Source organism: Ornithodoros turicata, chromosome 4 (genome assembly GCF_037126465.1).
Source record: "Ornithodoros turicata isolate Travis chromosome 4, ASM3712646v1, whole genome shotgun sequence".
NCBI classification, from domain to species: domain Eukaryota; kingdom Metazoa; phylum Arthropoda; class Arachnida; order Ixodida; family Argasidae; genus Ornithodoros; species Ornithodoros turicata.
The window spans coordinates 19449274-19471090 of NC_088204.1; the positions used below are offsets into that span (position 1 = coordinate 19449274).

The 21817-nt window shown below is 43.3% G+C and overlaps 3 protein-coding genes across 4 annotated transcripts; 2 read left to right on the forward strand and 1 right to left on the reverse strand.

The window, feature by feature from the left end:
- Nucleotides 1-2570, forward strand: LOC135391269 (nucleic acid dioxygenase ALKBH1-like). The gene has a single exon (XM_064621453.1). It carries the CDS (start codon nucleotides 123-125, stop codon nucleotides 987-989), a length of 867 nt encoding a protein of 288 aa, XP_064477523.1. The 5' UTR covers nucleotides 1-122; the 3' UTR covers nucleotides 990-2570.
- Nucleotides 1078-18579, reverse strand: LOC135391268 (serine/threonine-protein kinase Nek8-like). Of its 2 annotated transcripts, none has more exons than XM_064621452.1 (16): nucleotides 18471-18579; nucleotides 18099-18304; nucleotides 17984-18039; nucleotides 14642-14764; nucleotides 14277-14326; nucleotides 12606-12687; nucleotides 11584-11795; nucleotides 8826-8875; nucleotides 8241-8404; nucleotides 8040-8154; nucleotides 7144-7220; nucleotides 6324-6441; nucleotides 5620-5770; nucleotides 4092-4234; nucleotides 3881-4024; nucleotides 1078-1296 (listed from the first exon to the last, which is right to left on the reverse strand). In XM_064621452.1, the coding sequence occupies exons 1-16, from the start codon at nucleotides 18515-18517 to the stop codon at nucleotides 1142-1144; spliced, it is 1893 nt and encodes a 630-aa protein (XP_064477522.1). In that variant the 5' UTR covers nucleotides 18518-18579; the 3' UTR covers nucleotides 1078-1141. The 2 variants fall into 2 exon arrangements, with proteins under 2 accessions (XP_064477522.1, XP_064477521.1); XM_064621451.1 differs by having other exon boundaries at nucleotides 14588-14764.
- Nucleotides 18580-18839: 260 nt separating this feature from the next.
- LOC135391271 (NADH dehydrogenase [ubiquinone] 1 beta subcomplex subunit 7-like) lies at nucleotides 18840-21817 on the forward strand. Its single transcript, XM_064621457.1, has 3 exons — nucleotides 18840-19029; nucleotides 20134-20302; nucleotides 21629-21817. Exons 1-3 carry the CDS (start codon nucleotides 18894-18896, stop codon nucleotides 21723-21725), a joined length of 402 nt encoding a protein of 133 aa, XP_064477527.1. The 5' UTR covers nucleotides 18840-18893; the 3' UTR covers nucleotides 21726-21817.

Below are 21817 nucleotides of genomic sequence, written 5' to 3' on the forward strand. Positions count from 1 at the left end.
ACGCGAAAAGCGAGCAGCAGAAACAAGTAAATGGCGCCTTCCTACAGGCTGTCCGCAGTTCGTCTGCATCTTCATGGTCTGCATTTATTTCTGAAACTATAATTTTTCCTCGTGATAAAACAATGGATGCCTTCAAAAAAGAGTTCAAGTACTACAAAAGTCGCCGAAATGTTCCGGATCTCTCACACGTGATTGATTTTAGTCGCCCAAACGAATTTCCACAGCTCGTGCACCGCTCGACACTCGCTACGTCTGCTACATCGGAGCAGTTCGGCATTACACCGCACGTCGAGATACCGTGCTACGAAGTATCAAGTAACCCGGGACTTACCGTTATACCGAATCCCTTTACTGTACGGGGGCAACAGATGTGGATTCAAAAATGCCTTCAGCTATATCCAACAATAGAGAGCGCGACTAATGTCCACGATGATGTTCCAAGACCTGGGCCACATGGCAAGGATTTCTCAATGGATTTCTACCAGAAGCTCCGTTGGGTCACGCTAGGTTACCACCATAACTGGGACACAAAAGTGTATGACACAAAAAATGCATCTCCTTTTCCACAATGTCTTCGAGCTTTGATCAGTCACCTAGCAGAACTCGTTGGATATAGGAATTACCTTCCACAGGCAGCCATTGTAAATTACTACCACATGGACTCAACATTGAGTGGACACGTCGACTCTTCAGAGTTTGCTCAAACGTTGCCCCTGTTTTCGATTAGCTTTGGACAGAATGCAGTGTTTTTAATCGGTGCCTCTACCAAAGAGGTAAAACCCACGGCCATATATCTGCGTAGCGGAGATGTAGTGGTTATGGCTGGTGAATCGCGGTTGGCATACCACGGTGTTCCACTTGTACTTCCTGCAGACGGTGAAGGGATTTGGAGGTACAGTACAGAAGAAGAATCGTGGAAGCCGTTTGAAGATTATGTTAGCAAGAACCGTATAAATATAAATGTACGGCAGGTGTTCGACATCAGGTAGCACATGATGTCATAGTCTCTGCCAAATGAAGTCACTGCTATGTCTTGCACTTCCTCAACCCCCTCAGAAAAAACATGGTAACAGGGAAGCAAAAGCAATTATACTTATTTATTTCTGTACGTAAATGTTGAACAAGAATTTGCTAGCCGTCTTCACAGTGTCGGCGTTCCCAGAGTAGCAGCAACAGCTATGTCTTCGTTGCTAGTTAAGGATATTACCTTGTTATTTTTCGGCACTTCAAAAGAGGGAAATAATTCTACGAATGACGCAGGAGAGCTTGGCTTCCCCCATTTCATAAGATGTCCGTCTGAAATGATTGTAAAATTATAATCTTTAGACTTGAGATATTTTGTTAATAAATTTCTCTTAAAGCTTTTAATGGCCCAACCAGCTTCACTATAAAGAAGCTCCACTGTAAAATATTCCACACAGTATAGTATGCCTAGCATTGGTACCCAATACAAGGTAATATTCTATAATTGTTGCATAACACTAGAATAATTTATCATCAGCTACATTCAACAATGTTCAGAACAGTTGAGTCCATAGCATTCAGCAAGTGTGTTCCTACAACAGTGATATCACTGCTCATATTTTCGTTCACACATTTCCTATAGGGCTGTGTGAATACTCGGACTTTTCATATACAGAAGCGAATGACTGTGTATTCGATTTGAATTCTGAATTCAATAGGGAATTGTACGTCTGAATTTTAAATCAAAGGAATGCCTTCCAAACCGAATAGATTCAAATAGTTCAGAAGCTGCACAGCTAAGCCTGAAACGCAGAAAGAAGAAAAGAAAAAATGCATTCTACAAATAATTGATTGATTGGTAAAAGAAAAAAAATGGAGATGTTAGTCCCCAACTATTCGGGACTGGCTACTCCAGGATGCGTTATTTAGGGCGTTATAAGGGAAAGGAAGGTGGGGGAAAAAAGAAGAAAGAGAAACTATACAAGTCTATACGCTTTGTGAGGCACACAAATAAAAATAAGAATGTGCATTTCTTGTTGCAAGTTTGGAAACCACATTCACCCATGCGCACTCAGCCATTCCTCATTGGTCATTGCAGTATGCCGTCATAGCCATACTCTGCTTTTCAAAAGTGAAAACACACTGAAGGGCGAAAACGCACATGTACATATACACAGTATTTCATCTAATGTGATAAATTGTATAAAAAATTACTTGTCTGAACATTATGGAATCAACATTATTTACCTCAGGGGATATTTTGTCATTACTTCTCAGGTTCTGATCACTTCTATCAAATTTAATTTGCGAGAAATTGAATTTTCCCAATTATCTCCAAAATTTGCCAAGTCAACCTCACGTCTTTTTTTTTTACAGTAACAGCAGAACCTTGGAAAAGGAAAAGTGAAAGGGCAGGTACATGGCCTCCTCACATCGCTTCTTTCAGAGATCTGAGCGTCGTTGCTCAATTTGCGCGCCTCGAAACAATGGTTTTCACTTTTTCCCCTAGCTATTACCATTGTAGTAGTGAATGTATTTTGCAGTAGGATGGGGTAAATTTGCCATGTCCTCTCTGTTTCTGTAAATAAAAAGAAACGTGATTGCAAGTTTTGGAGCTCAATTGGCAAAATTAAATTTCTCACTAATGAAATTTGATAAAAGTGTTTAGAAGTAATCGCAAAATCCTTCCCTCCCCCCCCCAAGATGAGAAGTGTTGACCCCTTAGTGTAATTTTTTAATACAATTTTTCATAATGTTGGATGAAAGACCTTGTACGTACAGGGATTTATGGGCCCACAAGATCTCGTTTGAAATGTGAAAGAGGGTTTCAAAGGAAACGGGAAAGCAGGTTTGAACATGAAAGCGAAAAAAAAAAAAAAATCAAAATAGTGCAAAGTATGATATAATATGAAACTGTCTTATCATATAACCACCAGGAGGAAATATGTCAAAATATGCTGTTATATGATGCAGGAAACACTGTAGATTTATGTTGTCGTGCTTGGCAATGTGTGGAGAGGAGCGTTAGGATATCTGTTTGGACGCATCCTAAAAATTTTTTTTGCATGAACTGCTGGGCCCTAGTTATAACTATTCGCTTTGGCTTTCTAGATTACTATGCACACCCCTAATCTATTTGTGCCGCATTCCCTTTGAATTTAAATTTACTATTTTCTTCAACCTAATTTCTGCGATTACTGTACCTGACCTGCAACCGTGACCTTTTACAGCTGTGCAAATATTCTAAATTTCGAACATGAAACGAATATTTGATGCTATTCGAATGCTATTCACAACCTATTTTCAGTATTCGAAATGTTCCAATATTTTTCGAATGGTACTGAAGCGCCGTATCACTACCACCATTCTGCAGGTGGACTTCGCCTCATTACATCCAAGGGTTAGGTGAAGCCCACCTCACACCATTCTGCATGTCTGCTTCACCTCATTACAATCGAGTGTTAGGTGAAGCCGGCTTCACACTGTTCACAATATTCTGTCACATAAACAAAATACAGAAGCCGACACTGAAGATTTTTGTTTACGTTTAATTTGTACAAGCTTTCGCGTGGACCTCCACGCGAAAGGTTGTCACTGTCACAAGCCACACACTGTCTGGGCACACTGTCTCTGTTCAAAAGCTTTCGACACGTTGTAGTTATTGTCAGATGTGTACAACAAACATATGACGCTCACACAAATACAAGCGGATATCATCACACGCAGGTGCCACGTGCGGCAGGGCACAATTACAGATTTCTTCGTTCAGCTTAGGTGAAACAAAGTTTAATTTAGTGATCGTCAGATTATTGAGATTGCTGTATTATTCAAACTTTTTTCGGTCTCCGTCAAGTCTGGAAAATCGGTGGGTTACTGTACGAAAATAAATAAATAAAATAAATGTGCACACACTTACGTTCAGTAGCCGCCAATAATGTAGAATTGGTGCACGCGATGTGGGTTACTCTCTCTCCCATGGATACCATTTTGATGGGCGACATCGGGCTAGCCGCCGCACACGGGGATTCTTCAAAACCAAGAACGTACACGGCACCTATGTCTACAAAGGAGACCACGTCATACCAGTGCGTAGGAAACACAACGTACGGTGGCTGCTTATTCCCTACCTGTCAGAACAAAGGTGTGATCAACAGTGCTTGCAACCGACACAATAGGAGCACCTAAGAAGGCCTTTGACTCTATTGACGTGAATTCAAAGACATTGTCTTCCTCCAGTTTGGATGGGTTGCAGAAGCCAAGTTTGTTATTCCTAGTAATACAATTAACACCGTGAGAGCACTGAAGCTAGCATTCTTGCCAAGAGGCATCGGTCAGAGCAACTGCACCGTCTTATAATTAGGGTTTGTCCTTTCTGGGTGAAACCCAACTCTCCCGGGATATTCTCCTCTGAATCAGTTTAGGGCCGTTTCGAGGTAAACCCGATTTCTCCCCAAATTGTAAACATGCATTGCATGCACTATTTAGCAGCAGTTTGTACGGATCTCTGGGGCCCTATTCTCATCAAAGTAATCGACCTCGATTACTTTGCGTCTCGCCTGCCATTGGTCGTCACGGCTTCGTGGTCGCGCCTTCATCACGTCACGACCAATGACAGGTAAAGACACAAAGTAATCGAGGTCGACTATCTTGACGAGAATAGGGCCCCTAGTGTAAACATTATTTGGGTATAAGGATGAGCTATGTGAAGAGCACTGGATGTTACAACATGTGGTGCTTGTCACTATAAATCACGAGGTATGTATGTGTGACCAATATATGCGCATTAACTGCTGTCCACGTGCACGACAGAAAGGTACAAGACGACCTGATAACACCTGAATGTACGAATAACACCCAGTTTCACTCCGCATTACAGATTTACAATTAGCACCCGATCCACCCTTCCCCCCCCCAAACCCGGGAAAAACATTTAACCTGAAAAAGTCAGACCCTAATTATGGTATATAGTCGATTCCTGTCAACAAAGAGGCATCATTCAATCATAAAATACCATCCCGCTGTTAAACCCGAAAACAAACTTGCCAAAGTGCAAATTCACTGAAGAATGCTGAGCACATGCGGTACAGCTACTTGGCGTCTCAAATTCACAAGAAATGCGAGAAAGGTGAAAGTCACTGAAAAGGTTAGCCAGCTGTAGGGATCGAACCCACATCTTCTGGATTACCGGTCCAGGGCTCTCCCTTCTATGTTTGTTCCAGCCTCAGAACATCAGTTTCTCTCTTGTTCAACAAATGCGAGAAGTCCCCCCCCACCAGAAAAACTGCTTTTCTGCCCGATATTATACAATTTTCACCCTATTTTGTGGCTCGTGGAATATAACCCAAGTTTTGACACTCAATTTTCAGAAACTACAACACCCCAAAACACTAGTGTCAAACTATAGCATATAGTTAGACCCCTGTGTTTTAGGGTCTTATAGTTTCTGAAAAAAAAAATATATATATATAGTTTACAGTTCAGAAAAAAAAAAGTTTCTGGCATTTCGTGTGAACATCTGATGCCAAGCAGCTGTACTGTATGTACGTGCTTAGCATTCTTCAGTGCCCATATTGGTGTGTGAATTTTCACTTTGGTAAGCCCTCAGTTATCCTTGGCAAAAGTCGCTGGGGGCTTTCCCACTCCCACAGAACTTACCTGTTGCTCCCACAGACCCACAGCTCTCCAGCACTGCCCGCTAGGAATGAACAGTCCGACCCACAGAAAGATGCCACAGGATGAGCTCCTTTGGGCAGCCCACAGTTTTGAGGTGTATCTACTGAGCTAGGCAGCTCCAGTCCCATACGACCTGCGTCCACATGCAGCACTGTTACCTCGAGCAAGATTTGCCACCAGCTCGCTTGCTTTAAGCATCCTATCAGAACACTGTTTTTCTTTTTTTTTGTGTGTATGAAAAGTCGTCGTATGGTTACGGAGTGACTTTTTCGGGTTAAGTGCCTTTTTCAGATTCAGGGGGGTAAAAATCAGGCGCTATTTTTAAATCTGTAATTTGGGGAGAAATCAGGCGATAATCGTGCCTTCGGGTGTTATCGGGTGTTTTTGTTTCTCCTCTTGTCCAATAAATCCTTTCCTAACCTATCTTCTTTTTTATATTTTTTTGCGGGATCGTGACATTCCAGCGGTAATCCCCGAAGGCATAGACAGTGTTGACACACATGGGTGTATATTGCTCGGAAAGTAAGTGACCCATTCTTCAGGTGTGTTACACGTGGCGACCTTTGTTCGTCTTCAGTGGAAACGTCACTCGAGGATTTCATAGTGACTGGAATTCGGGGAGAAATCGGGTTTAACCTGAAAAAGTCACTCCCTACGTATGGTTAGCCATATGCCATTATACTCACCATTATCTGCATTTCCCCACGCAAATACATGGTTGTCCTTTGTGACAGCTACAACGTGCAGGTCGCCGCACGCAATGCTGACCACGTGATAGCCTAGGAGAGCTTCTATTATCTTTGGCTGCGGAGAATGCAAGTAGACAATTCACTTGTTTTGCACACAGCATTGAAGAATGTGCTACAAGCAGAAGGCTAGACATACTGTGTACTCACACGAGCAACATTCCTCAGAAAATGCGAAAAATGTCACATCTTTCTGCTGCCATGTAAGCGGGAGCGCTCAACGCCACCTTTTTGTGCACTACTAACAGTGGGGAAATACCTGGTAAAGGCACTATATGTCCTAACGAAGAAAGGAGGAAGCCACTGAAAAGGTTAGCCAGCTGCAGGACATGGCCAACTTTTTCAGTGACTTCCTCCTTTCTTCGTTCATTGTTCTTAGGCACTTGAGGCTTCGTGTGGTTGGCCCTTCTTCTGTGTTCCAGCCTCAGAACATTAATACCCATCGTGTACAATACATCCTGTAGCTGGCAACAGGAAAAGACTGTTGTCTGCTAGGTGCACAGCACACTATCCCGACATTGCAGCACCATGTGAATGCCCCCATGCCCCATGAGCAGCTTTTCTTTTTCTTCCACTACGGCATGGCAGAATAAAAGCGCTAAAAACACGAGGACAATGGACACACAGTTAGCACGTTGTCCTCGTGTTTTTAGCGCTTTTATTCTGCCATGCCTTACCAACAGGCCCAGTCTGAAGTTTTAAGTTCTTCCACTACAATATTCCGTGGGGATGTTGCTCGTGTGAATGTGTGGATACTGACATGTTCTGTGTCATGACGGTCGCCGTGACCTAGACATCCTGATGAGCCGTTGCCGAATGAAACCAAAATGCCAGTCTCTGTAAAAACAAGTTGACATATGCTCTAAAATATCAAATATGTAATGAGGGTGGCTGGACAATGATACTCATAATTGGAATTTGAGTACAAGCACACAATACTTGCCAGAAATCGGTATTATAATTCTGATAAGCTATACTTTGACTCTATTGATTGATTGAAAAATACAAAATATGAAGAGATTGTGAGACATAATAATAGAAAACAGTAGTACTTCTGTGTCTTGCACGCGCAATACTAGTAATACAATCGATACTCAAGTCATGGGTTATCAAGAAAGAAGCTACAGAAATATACACAATTTGTGTACTATGTGAGACAACCATTCCCCTGTCACGTTTCATTTATAGTTGTGTTCAACTTAAGAAGGAAAAGAAATCTAATCCGTCAGCTCTCAAAATATCACTGCGCTGCAGATAGGATGGCGGACACAGAGAGGTCAAGCTCGCTCCTCCGCGAGATAATATAACCCACACTACGCTGCGTGGTGGCGCTGTAGTATTTCTCCTGGTGTGCTATTGCGTCTCCTACAGCGTATGTAGTTGACGGGCAAGATTTCTTTTCCTCCTTACGTTGAACACAAATATAGGTGAATGGTAGGTGCCTTGTGTGTGAACAAACATTTGTGGGACACATATGCTCGGGAAAATAAGTGATAAAGTATATCAGTGACTACAGATAGGTCAGAGTATCACAATTTCAGAGTATTACAATACATATAATTTTGCATATTATAATAGGAATGCATTCAGAAAACGAGAGCTATAATACAAAGTATCACCAAAACAGCCTAAACCACGACAAAAACATTCACATACCTGAGAGCAAAATGGTGAAATCCTTCCCACAAGCCACGTACGTTATATTCCTAGTTACCTTATCTCTCATGATAGAGGGCTGGCACACGAGACCTTTCTCTTTTTCATCACATCTCTGGAAGCAGAGATTACATTCATTTTGACGTTACATTTGTTACACTTGAAACTCGGCAAGGCACGGCAGAATTTGCCGATACCAACCTTCCACGTAACCACAGTTCCACTGGTGGTAACAGCGAAAATATGCTGTTTCCCAGCAGCAATGTGAGTTACACGTGTGCCAGGCTTCGGAAGTTCCAAGTGTGTCGGTGCTATCACATCTGGTTTCCAGAGCAGCACACTAGTGGCATCTTCAGGGGCAATCACTGTGGAGCAATTTGTAAAAAAATATGTGTGGTACTGTAACTGCATGCATAGAGCCTTGTGCTTTGGGGTATATAGTACTCGGTAAAATCTGTTTCCACATCCCAATTTGTGTCATCATCACTTGAGGACAAAACCCCGAAAACCTGTGATACAGGAACGCCATGCACAGCACAATCAGCAGAGCTGCTCGAGATCCCAACACAAAACTGAACCTTGGGCTCATCTTAAATGCGACAAGTGCTGCTGCTTTTTCCGTTCCTTTTTTTTTTCTTTTTCCCCCAACTGGAAATCTGCTCATCCACCAGATATCCTCACATTTTACTGTTCCTGAAATAAAACCCTGATAAAAAACAAAATAAGAAGAAATAAACCCCCCAAAACACAAGGATCTAAGCAAGTGTAATGCACTATCCAGTGTACCAGGTCTACTAAGTGTTCTGTGCAAGCTGGTGCTTGACGATCGATTGCTCCTGGAAAGAGAAGCAAAAATATGAGGCTAACGATCTGTATTAGGGTCCCACACATTTGCGACAAAAGTTTGATAGAAACAGAAATTTGAGACCCGAGTGGCATTAGATAATAATGTCAATTTTTGTGCCCATATAACAATGTACTATATACCAACATACAAGGTGTATTTTTTAAGCCTTACGGATCTTTTTATAAAAAAGCTAAGAAGGCTACACAGATGCCTTTTTTTTGCGGATGAGTTACATGGCAGGGCGGACATTCTGTCGGAAAGCACTATAATCATCTCAAATTAACTAACTAAGCACTTAAACAGATGTTTCCAGGGAAATGCGAGATAGTAGAGTTGGATCCAGTCATTACATAACATCATACCTTTTTTTAAAAATCCTGGAACAAGCACGCACCTTGAGATGGCCAAATTTTGCTGCAAAAATGAGCCAAAACCAAAACTAAGCACATCATCAGGACAGAGAGAACAACCTCCATTTCGCATTTGTGGGCCACATGCTTTGAAGCTATGCAGCTGATTTGAGTAGGCTCTGTTGTGCAGCACAGATAAACCGCTTTGCAGCCCAGATTAGACGCCAACGCTGAAGGTCACCTCCTTGTTCCGCTTTCCTGAAGCACATAGTTCCACTGTTTAGCTCATTTGCATAGGAAAATTAGGCGATGTTCTCTACGTAAGTGCACAATACAGTTTTTTTTAACTGGACTGCTTTAAAGGGCGGCTGTCTCCAATTCTGCTATCTCACATTTCCCAAAAGAAATCTAGTTAAAAAGTTAATTCATTTACAGGGTTAGTCTAGCAAACGTCACACATTTGGAGTGGATCGTAAAAATAGAAGACGGGGTTTAGCCAACCCCAAACTCCGCAGACTGGTAGTCATCTGTCTCAGGTTTTGTTGGAATTTTTTGTGAGCGCTATGGTCCTGTAGAAGAAAAATTAAAAATCGAGCAAAATCTCACTCTGTGCATTTTCTATGGCCTATCTCACTCAAAAGCTTAACAAGCACCCTTAACAACACCCTCATAACGCCCTCTAGTACTTACAAGTACCTCGGCGTACATATTTCAGCAGATTTAACATTGAATAGCCACATTGATAAAATAATCTCAAATGCTAATCACACCCTCGCCTTCATCCGACGCAATCTTAAATCGGTCCCACCTAACTTAAAACGACTCACGTACCTAACGTTAGTTTGTCCTAAACTAGAATATGCATCATCAATATAGGATCCTCATCAGAGGTATTTAATAAGTAACATCGAATCCATTCAAAACAGAGCAGCATGATTCATCTGTATTTTTCTCCTAATACATCAGTCACTGCCTTGAAACGCGAACTTAACCTGTCGTCCTTAGAACAGCGCCGTCTTATCTCACGTCTATCTCTCTTTCATAAATTCTTACATAACATTCCCTCACAACAGTGTCCGATTTGCCGATCCACTGCCGTCTTTCCCCGCCTTGATCACCCAAATAAAGTCTACCGCTTTTTATGTCATTCTAATGTTTTTTTCAAAATAATTCTTTTGCCGCACCGTCCTAGAATGGAATGACCTTCCGAGCAACATCGCTACAATACAGTCAAACTCCTTTACAACAAAGCTCAGGGGACAGCAAAAAAAGTTCGCAGTAAAGGTATTTTCGTTAAAAAGGATGTCCATTATTGGACCTATAGGCTCCAGCGGGACCGCAAAAAAATTTCGCTGTAGTGGTATTTTCGTTAAAAAGGTGTTCGCTATAAAGGAGTTTGACTGTAATACAGACTCAAGAATTTCATAATGCCATCTCTGTTCTGTTCTCGTAGTTATTATCTGGTTACCTTCTTATGTGTTTTCCTTGTGTACAGTACCTCTTAACGTACTATTAACGTATATCACATGATCCATTTTCATTGTAGCTGATGATGTACCACATTGCTGATTCTTCATGCATAAATTTCGTTGTATATGTCACATTATTATCTCACATTATCATGACGTTGTATTTTCTTTTCTATTTTTCTGTACTAAAAGTTATGTACATATACTCGCGATGCTGTAACCCTTTATTGTTGTAACCCCCCCCCCCCCATGTAATGTCCCTCAAGGGACCTTTGGAAGTATCTTGAAATAAATAAATAAAAGCCACCATTTTCTCCTGTGTGCGCCTCATTTTTATTTCACCGCACACAAGTGGCACCACGCCACAGTCATAAGTGCATACAGATACAATACAGATTAGTGCATAACGTCAGAATCATGGTCAGAATGGGTATGTCACATCGTTGTAGGCAGCGCTGCCTGTGTGAGGTGATTTGAATGTGAAGCAGAGACAAGGAAAAATGGCGGTGTTCGCGTGAGATAGGCCATTGAAAATGCATGAGGCGAGTTTTTGTTTGATTTTTAATTTCTTTCCTGCATGACCATAGTGCTTACAAAAAATTGCAATAAAACTTGAGACAAATGGCTATCAGTCTTCAAAGTTTGGGGTAGGCTAAACCCCGTCTTCTATTTTGATAATGTGACTAACCCTGTAGGTAATTAGTCATCCAGTGGCTGCATACTGTCTCCAACAAAAAGTCCGCCTGGTTGTATAACTAACCTGTGCTGCCTTTCGTTGCTTTCTATTAAAAAGCTCTAACAGTTAAAGAAAAAACCCTCAACAACCATATAGCATGCACCATACTGCTCATACAAATAACACACCAGTGAGCACATACTTAGAAACACAAGGCAGAGCCCCAAGGTTGCAGTACAGTGCACAGAGGACAGGCATGACAACAGGGTGGCACATAAGGTGACGGACGGAAGGTCGCCTCGTGGGGTCGCTATGTAGAAGGCTGGTCACCACCTCTTTTATACCTGAGCTGTAGTGCTTAGCAATTGGATCGAAATTCCCAATCATTATCTTTTGGATCAATGCCGGCAGTGTCTACGAAAGGAATAATTAAGTGATACCGTAAAAATTCTATACAGTCAGAACGATTTCAACTACAGTAGAATCTCGTTAAAGCATACCTGGCGGTGCCGCGAAAGAAGTGCGTACACAGCGGTACTACGGCATAGCCAGAAATCACACATACGCACCCACCTACCCGGCCGATGGATGGGAAACAATATTCGAGAGGCAATTTGCAAAATCTGCACAGTCCTAGCCACTTATTTCACGCTGACTGGCAGAAATCTGTTATTTTCGCGTGCCGGCACGCCACACATTTCCCAGTTTTCGCATGCTGACGAGCCGGCGCTCCACACTTGTGTAGCCAGAGTTTGCCGCATGTATTCCCATGGCTTCCTCCCTTTCCCAGTTTATGAAGGCTACGCCTTCACTTGGTAGGCTCAAGGAGGACTTTGTGTTCTTGTATTTCCCGCATGACCTCACCCACCTCACCCTTCTCCCATGACCTTGCACTTTGAAAGGAGGAAAATCTTGGCTGTACGGATGAAGGGACTGAAGGGACGTGATGACTGACCACATGCTTGTCACCATGACTCACAGTTTCTCTAACCTGTATGCAACCAAAATGGTGGCCGGTATGACAGGACAACGTGAGAACAGTACGGATTAACCGACACGTACACGAAAAAGCACTGCGGCTTAATCAGTTATTGAGTACGTTAGGTTTAATGGCACCCCTGTCGGGGACTCAGCTTGAGCACTTTTAAGGCGGAACTACGGCTTATGCGGGTACGTTTTAAATGAGGTTTTACTGTAGTTATAGTTACGGAATAGACAGCTTGCCTCTGCGGAGAATGGACTTTTCAGGGTCAACATCTCGTACAGTACGCAGCCCAAGGCCCAAATGTCACTTTTTTGGTTGTATCTGTAAGCAGAAATGTTGATCAGGCTTGCATGCACCACTAATTTCCTTTTCTTCAAGCACAATCTGACGTGTAGCCTATGGTACAGTCGATCACATAATTGTTTTTTCTTTCCATAGTTTCATAAGATCTAACATGCTGTGAGCTCATATAAATATTGTAGACCTTACTTTTGTTTTTGTATATACTGTAAAAGTAGTAATTCTTGTGATTATAATTTTTCCGCCTATTTGAAGTTCCGCAAACTATCGTTAATGACCACCAGGATCTAAAGAAAAATTTTAATTTGCAAGAACTGGGTTTCACTAAGCCAAACTGACCCCTGAAGTAATTTATTGTAGCACTATTTTAGTACACACTGAACACACATTCTGGAACAGGACATCAATTCCATGCTCATTCGAACATCTCGTTCTCTCCTTGACAATACGCATTTCCCGATATATTCCTGATATACTGGCGAAGCCTCGTGGTGCACTCCCAAATGAGCAAGTTCTGCATCGAGAGCGGAAAAGTGACGTGAGTGTGAGGATGTCCTTACCTCTCGAAATCGTGTCAGGCGCCTCTGTCCCCAAGGTGCGCTTGTATGAAGCACTGGAGCAAAACATATCGCCATCCAGTATGCAACATGCCAACTGCTAAAGGAGCGTTGGATTGGCCCATGTGGCAGCAGGACAGTGTCAATGGTCCTTGAAATGTTCAATGGCCGTTTCCTTCAATGATCATTCAAATGTCTGTGTCACAGCAGTGCATATAAGTCATCTGACATAATGCCGTGCTATAGGTTCTAAAATTTATAAACAGTGAGACAAGTACAAACATGGTTGTGAAGGAAGGATTATTATTATTATATGTATATATTTTTTTTTTTTTGTTCCACACATTCACCCTGAACAAGATCTGTATCAGCTGCCGAGTTGTGCTGTAAACAGTTTTTAGTTCCCCTGGTGTCTGTTGCACTAACCCTTGTAACTCTGCACACAACACTCAGCTTCACTACAGCATGGCTTTGGCTTTTCAGAAACTTGTTCAGCCCACTTTCCGAGCCTTTTATCATGCGTTTTGCACTAATAACAAGTATGGCCCTATGTCCTGGTTTTGTGAACATTTGCAGGGACATGGTCTCTTAGTGGGTTCTGAAGCAACTTTATTTACACGCAACTATTTGTTTGAAAATATGTAATCGGCCATCTTGGAAACAAGAGTGAGAATATCAAGAGGTCGCAGACACCAGTGAGATGGTGATCTCTTGCTCTCGCCATGTGGCTCGCTTGTTTAGGAATGCCTGAGCGAGAAGTGTGACATTTTCTCGGTCTCGCATGCAAAAATTGCTCATTTGGGGACACAGCTTCAGATTTCCAGCGTTCGGACGCAGATGCTCTCCATGGTACAATGGCATTGGACTTGTGTCACGAAATTGAAGTCCCATAGAATATTCCCTAAATATCTCGTCTAGCGAATTATTAAGGCCACCTAATTAACCACTTTTACAGTATTTTGCATGCCAGAGGAAGAACAATAGTGAGAAAATAACAAAAGCAGGCAGCATGCAGCATGACCAATAAAGCTAAAAACCAAAGTAGAAGCATACGGTTTTCCCATACAGATCTCGGGGGAAAGGTTAGATGGAGTGCCCACCATCTAGAAGAAAATGAAGTAAAAGCCAAAACTCCATCGTTTTCAATAAGAACAAACACAAAATCAAGGAATCACCACCACCAAAAGTCATGCTGTCAAATGCAAAACAACAGCAGTTCTAAAAGCTGCTACATGGTACAAACAAACAAGTACAAGTTTCTATGAGCAGGTGTGTGCTCATAGAAAGTATAGTGCTGTATAGAAGGTATAGTGCTATACGGAAGACTACACAAATCAGAGGAAGGTATGGAAATGTGTTCTCACACTGCAGGCTTTACTCTTGGTGCTCAGTATCTTAGATATTCCAAAATCTCCCACCTTCACTACATTTTTGTTCTGGTTCAAAAGTAGATTTTGTGTCTTCAAATCCCTGTGCAAAATCTGCCGAGAATGCACGTGTTCGAGAGCCAGAAGGATTTGGGCAAAGTAGCTCAAGACTTCCTGCAAAAATGAATAGACATTATCTTCCATACTACACATACTTAGGGTTCTTCGTTTTCGGGTTAAACCCGATTTTTCACGATAGTTCCCCCCCCAAACAAGTTTTCCAGAATTCGGGTAAAACCCGATATCTACCTGAAATCCTTGCGGTCATTCAACTTGTGGTTCTAGGTAAATCGTCGGAAAAGTGGATCATAATATCAGCAAAGAGAGCTATTTGTGACAACCTATTTGTCCTCCTTTTATAATCCCCTCCTACAGGGGTCAAAGACAAGCTTTTGTGGAGCTCGGGCAAGTGTTTGAACACCGCTGTCATTAACTGCCCCAGTTCCGAGCGGAAATATAAAGATTCTTGTTTCTCGTCCCAGTGTCACAGCAGTGGTCTTGTTTCATATGCCTTTCGTTTCACCCGAAAATTCCCCGATGACATATCAAACAGCGGTCATAGCGCCCGATTTCTCCCCGAATTCTCGTGTGTAAATAGCACCCCCGAATTCAAAAAATCATAAAACTCGAAAACGAAGAACCCTACACATGCTTAGTGAGTTAAAAGGACGGTCGCACCAGTTGCGATCAATTTCGAAACTATAGTGTCATTTTATTCCTCGTGAACCACAGACCACGGCATTGAAAATCCCACATGAAATAGTGGCGTAGTTTGACTGTTATACCCCTATCACACAGCAAATTGAATGCCATTCCCAGTGAATGACATTCGCGCTCAATGACATTCGTTCCGTGTCACACGGCGAAACCAAATTGAAATACATGCGAATGGCATTTGCCCAGCAAATGAGTTCGGGGAACTCATTCACTTTTCCCTCTCGCACCGACTGCAGTAGAGAGGTAGCAAAAACAACAACAATAAACCGTTTGAAGAGATCAAAGTCAAATGAAAAGTTCCACACCAATATTTTGTCACGATTTTTACAACTTTTGACACGAAGGGAGGAAGGCTTAACACTGTTCTTCGGAGGACTACCATCGTTCCCAGTCACCATGTTGCTAAGTGTGGTGCCATGTGGTGCAGATAGTCTTCTTACTTGTCTGTACTTGTGATACATAGCCAACTAAGTGTCGTCAAAAACACAACAGTTTTGTGAAATAATCTAATATTTCGCTATTTTGAGAAAAAGAAATAGAAATAGCACTAATGTAGCTGTACAATGCATCATATGTTCGGCCCTAGTGTCTTACTTATCCACAGTGACGTCATTTGTGAATGACATTGTTTCTTCATGTAGCTCAATGCAAGACAAACTAGTGACAATCGGGGCGACCGTCGTTCGCTGGGAATGCCACTCAGTTTGCCGTGTGACGGGGGTATTATTAGGTGGAATACATGACAATGGCAGATGTCATGTGTTTTTAGGGTATTCCGGAATCCCCTTTCTGAAAAAACGAGAAAACGTCACCCCCTAACAAGCAATGAAGGTGCGACCTTGAGGAAAGGAATGCCCTAGCCGTGCGGGAGTCTCACAGAGCTACAGGGGGTCTGAATTAGAGCCCTGCACGGGCCGACTTTTCCGGGCCCGACCCAGCCCGGGCGCATCGAAAAATGGCCCGGCCCGACCCCGGCCCGAAGCTTCATATTTTTATGCGGCCCGACCCGGCCCAGCCCGGTGACCCAGTGACTAGAGCCCGGCCCGGCCTGGGATCTAAGCAAATAGAGCCCGGCCCGGCCTGGTGACCCAGCGTGTAGATCCCGGCATAGTATTTCCAGCCACGACGTACGCGTTTCTGGCGATTATCAAACAAATTTATCAGTAAATTTATAAGGAGAGAAGACAAACATAGAAGTGATGGCGGTTTAACACCATAACCGCAGCAGACCAAATTAAATCCAGAACGTACGCGGGCATGGGCGTTATCGTTACAGTGTCAAGATTTTGCGGAGGTAGAGGATGCTGTTAACAAACTCCTTCTCCCAGTCTATACCCCTCTCACCAAGCTTTGCCAAGTGATTGTGAAATACGTGAGGAGCAATGTAAAGTGGCTTTCAGAATGTTCTAGAGGGTCGAATCATATGCCTAATGCAGTATCCCTTGCTTGTCTTTGCAAAATATATCACGGGAATGACGCAAGCGCATTATGATATGAACTAATGCATCTCCATTGTGTGGAACTAGCTGCATGGCCCTGCCGGGCCTGACTCTCGGAAACATATTTGTCGGCCCGGCCCGCGGTGGTGGCGTATTTTAACGGCCCGGGCTCGGCCCGGAGCACCCAGCCAGTAACAAGCCCGGCTTGGCCCGGCCGGGTCGGGGGCCCGGGCCCGTGCAGGGCTCTAGTCTGAATGGCACCTTTCTCCTCTGAGTGCCGCCTTCTTACTCCACCGCTTGGTGAGTGACGCCATGACGCCGGAGCCTCCGCTGCCACAGAAGCAGTGCTGATCTGGGGGGGACACTCGCCCCCCTTTCCCCCTCATGACGGCACCCATGTGTACAGGGTTAGTCTAACAATCGTTACAAATTTCGATTGCATTGTAAAAATAGAGGACTGGGTTTATCTAGTCCCAAACTTTGCAGACTAGTAGCCATTTCTCTGAAGTTTTAGTTTTGTTGGAATTTTTTTGCGAGAGTTAGGGTCCCACAGAAGAATAATTATAAAATCAATCAAAATCTCACTCTATGCATTTTCTGTGGCACATCTCACTCACGAGCCGTCATTTTCTCCTGTGTGTGCTTCATTTTCATTTCACCACACACAGGTGGTGCCAACATATAGAATAGGACTGGAACAAGAGGACTGGTGCATAACGTCACAACGGACATGTCACATCGTTGTAGGCAGCGCTGCCGGTGTGAAGTGAGACACACACAGTGAGTTCACAGTTCCCAATGTGAAGCAGACACAAGCAAAAATGGCAGTGTTTGTGTGGAATGGGCTACTGAAAATGCATGGGGTGAGATTTTGCTTGATTTTTAATTTTCTTTCTGAATTACCACAGTGCTTGCAAAAATTTCCAATAGAACTTCAGACAAATGGTGATCAGTATGCAAAGCTTCACTAATCATTGTTCTATTGTTGTTCTATTGTCACTAATCATTGTTCTAGTAGAAAGATGGGCCAAACCCCAGTCTTCTACTTTTACAATGCGATCAAAATGTGTGACGTTTGCCAGAATAACCCTCGGTCAATGCCGAACGTAATGCTATCGGTTTCGTTGGTGGGTTTCCAGATACGACAGTCCCTTTAACTCTTAAAACAGGATGTTACCTCTTCTTGAAACAGGGCTTTCCCACGTGCCTTAATGTGATCGTAAAGTGTGCCTCCTTCACAAATTGGGATACACATAATCAGAGGACTCTTCAGGTGCATGATTCCGTGTTACCTGGCGCATATTCCATCACAATGACCATGCTTTTGTCTTCCAGGAAGTTGTCATAGTAGGCTATAATGTTTGTGTGGTCCAACATGGCCAATACTTTGGCCTCCGTCAAAGATGATTCCCGTTCTTCCTCGGTCATTTCAGCCACTGGTATTTCCTTGATAATTACGCACTTTTTTGTCGCCTTCTCACAGCAGAGGTGAACCGTTCTTAAACATAAGCAGAGTTAGCAGACTGTGATAAGCTGTTCATTTGAAAGTTTATACTTGCTTCGGACAGCATCAAATTTTGCGCGCTTGTCTGTGCGCGTCTGACAGCAACAGGTGCCGCGAAGTATTCACAACTTCGGGATCGCAATAAGTGTACGATACATACCCTGATGATCCTCGGCCCACAATTCGTACTTTCTCATATTTGTTCATGTCTTTTAGTTGTTCTTGTCCAATACAAACTCACAATGCTCACAAGTTCAAAGTTGAATAACCCGTGCCCGTATTGGATGTGGATTGGATAATGGATATGCTACACTACAGGCAGATAGCTTTGCAGACGACAACGACAATTGACCGTGAACAAGGTGAACAACCATCCAACCATGGAATGTCGAACAAAAATTCATTTAATTCACAAGAAATCAATGTTACTACACATAATTCACACTTTATGTGTGATATTGTTGAAACCATGGTTGAAACACGGCTTCAAATCAGTTGGTTACTGCTGCCATCAGTGTGTGTACAAAAAGCTGTCGTTATGGGCAGGCTGCTCTGCTCATGAGTGGATGTTGGATCGGTCGGTATGGGGAATAGTCTTGGAAACCTTTCGACTATAAATGGCTCTACTATCTCTACGTTGGTGGAACCACCTCCACTACAAAGGTTTAAGCCAGACCAGGATCCCAATTTTGGCTTTCCCAATGGCAGGAAACCAAGAGGTAACGCTTGTGCTTTGCCGTGTCCTTCGGCGCTCTCTGTTTGCCCTGCGCACAGTTAAAACATGCACCATTGGTTTCTGTTTCAACACCTTTTTATGGTGCTTCTATGATGCACTTTATGTGCTGCCATGCATACAGTGCAACACGTTTGCCTGTTCAGCCGAATGCTTTGATTGTCTGTGTACTGGGTCTTTCTTTTTTCTCGCATTACAGTTTATGCTGTTGTGATGGCACTAGATTCAACATGTCAACTCTGCGCAGTCATAACTTTCTAGTGCATTTTACTTGATCCCTATAGAGCTGTCAAAACATTTCAATTTCTGTCTTGCTACCATGCCAACTTTGGTGCGTTGCTGCGGGCTACACACAACACGGACAGTTTGTCTAGAGTAACGGAAATGAAAGTGATTGAAGCTTGGAAAAACAGCAGGTACCAGCTTTGTCAAACAAGACGTGCTTTAATCGAATGATGGCTGTTTGAAGAAAAGGCGCTAGCAGTGGGATTCGAACCCATACCCTCTGCTTGCCGGTCAGAGACGCTACCAATCACTTCATGCTAGCTGCCCTCTCTTCAACGTACCAAGCCGCACTAGGAAACACGGGCATACCCCCTCATCCTCAGCACATTCTCTCTTACATTACCGGCCCAGCCCAGCCCGTGGACAGGGTAAAGCCTTCTTTTTACGGGCCTTGACTGGGCATGGGTTTGACCATTAGCGGGTCAAACCCATGCCGGGCACATTGCCGGGCCTAGGTTGGGCTCGAGCCTGTGTTACCCAGCTGTTAGCTAGCCACTGACAACTTTTACAGCCCACAACACTGGGCCGGGCCAGGTAGCCTGTAAATTTCTCGGGCCCAGATCGGGCACGGAGCTGTTGGGCTGGGGGAGTAAATCAAAGGATGCCAGGCTCGGGCCAGGCCTGGACCTAAGAATGCAGCCCTTGCAGTGCTCTACCATAGTGCCCCTTTAAATATGACGAGTTTTAACCCTGCGGGCAGAGTATGCGAAGAGTGACCCTTTGCATTCCTTGAAAAGTGATGGCAAAGTTACTGTTGTTGATTACTGCATTAACGCGTTACTGATGAACGAATTCCTGCTTGCAGTGATGAAGGCCACGGAAGCGGAAATGATATCAGCCCGGCTGCCTCATCGGTATCGCGACTACTGTGCCCACGATTTGATCAATTACAAGGCGTGCAGGAAACATAATTTTCCATTTGTGCTAAAATGCCACCATGAAAAGCACTTGTACGAACAGTGCCAGTACGACGAGTAAGTAAAAAATGTCTTGTTTGTTATCTCTCAACTGTGACGCAGGTGGGGACACTTCGGGACACATGCACAACATACGCATATCGAACTTTGTGTCCAAGGAAACCGTCTGAGGCAGAGCGGACTTCTTAATCTGTCTCTTACCAGATAAGCAGTAGCACAGGGTATTCCCCAAGGTAGGATACGGGGTTGTTAATTAATGAATAAAAAGATGCCTTAAGAAAAGTAATAGTAAGAGCAAAGTAAAAAATAAAACATGAATAGGAACAGTGTACGGGAGCTATCTACGTAAAAATTGCTACTTCGTGTAGTTGTTTGTGGAAAAATTTTGAAATGTATATATATTTTTACTGTTGTCCTCATAACATTTTCAGTGGACTATACCACCTGCTGAGCCTCGTGAGTACGCGAGTTTACGTGGATTCGTAGCAGCCTATGTTACGATATTTACATGCACTTTTGTTGTGCCTTTTTTAGTACACACGCAGTCCCCCTTAGCTCCCGCTCGCTACGCCCCCGATACAAGCTACTTGTTCCTCGCACAGAAGGGCACACTTGAGTGGGCTAATTTTTTATCTATGCCAAACATAAGCAAATAGTAATATCGTAACATATTTGTATCCAGCAGAACTTTAAAGGAGTTATGACATGGCTACCTCTTGGCAACCCTTCTTAGAGTTGGCACTACGTTTGACAAACCCCCCATGTGTTTGATGTTTCCGTTGCACGTCAGTACGGTGGACTTGATGTTGTTAATATTACCGTGCTTCAAATTTGACAAGGTTTTACTGTGTTCATGGGTATACAGCCCACAAAAAACACTGGACAAAGAGAGAAGCACAGGACACAAGTGCCGACCAGTAACGCAGACAGATTTAATAAATATGACAAGCACACGGTTTTAGGTCTTTCCTAGATACAAAAGAAAACTGGTTCTGCTGAACGTGATCATAGACAACGCTATCACATCAGGCAGGAAACCTGTTGAGGAATTCACCCTCTTTTTATATACAGGCTGAAAGAAAATTAGGTGACACACACCTCTTTTTACTTTACATATCTGGTAGGCCTCAATTACTTCCCTCACAAGCTGTTTGGTAGCCTTTCCTATGATAGCTGTGTTCCGTAGGTGACAGCGGTGTTGCTAGTCTGTGCTTGTGCCCTGTGGTTCTTTCCGTGTCTGATGGTTTTTGCGCGCTCTATACCCATGAATGCATTATACCAGCATGCCCAGATCAACGTGCTTGTCAAGTTTATTGTATTCTTTTACTTGATTTGCTTCTGCTTGGAGCACTATTGTTTTGTTGACATACTCTTGTTTTGCAGCTATGTCTTGCGCTTCATGGAAACTGAGCGCAGCAGGAGGTTGAAGGAGCGTGAAGAAAGGATAGCGAAGAAACGGGCGAAGGAGGAACTGGAATAAACGTCCTCATCAGCGTAGGGATATTGTTTTGTTGTACGGTAAAGGTGGTAATAGTGTGTCCTAGCTCAGAAATAAAGCGGCGTTCTCTTGCA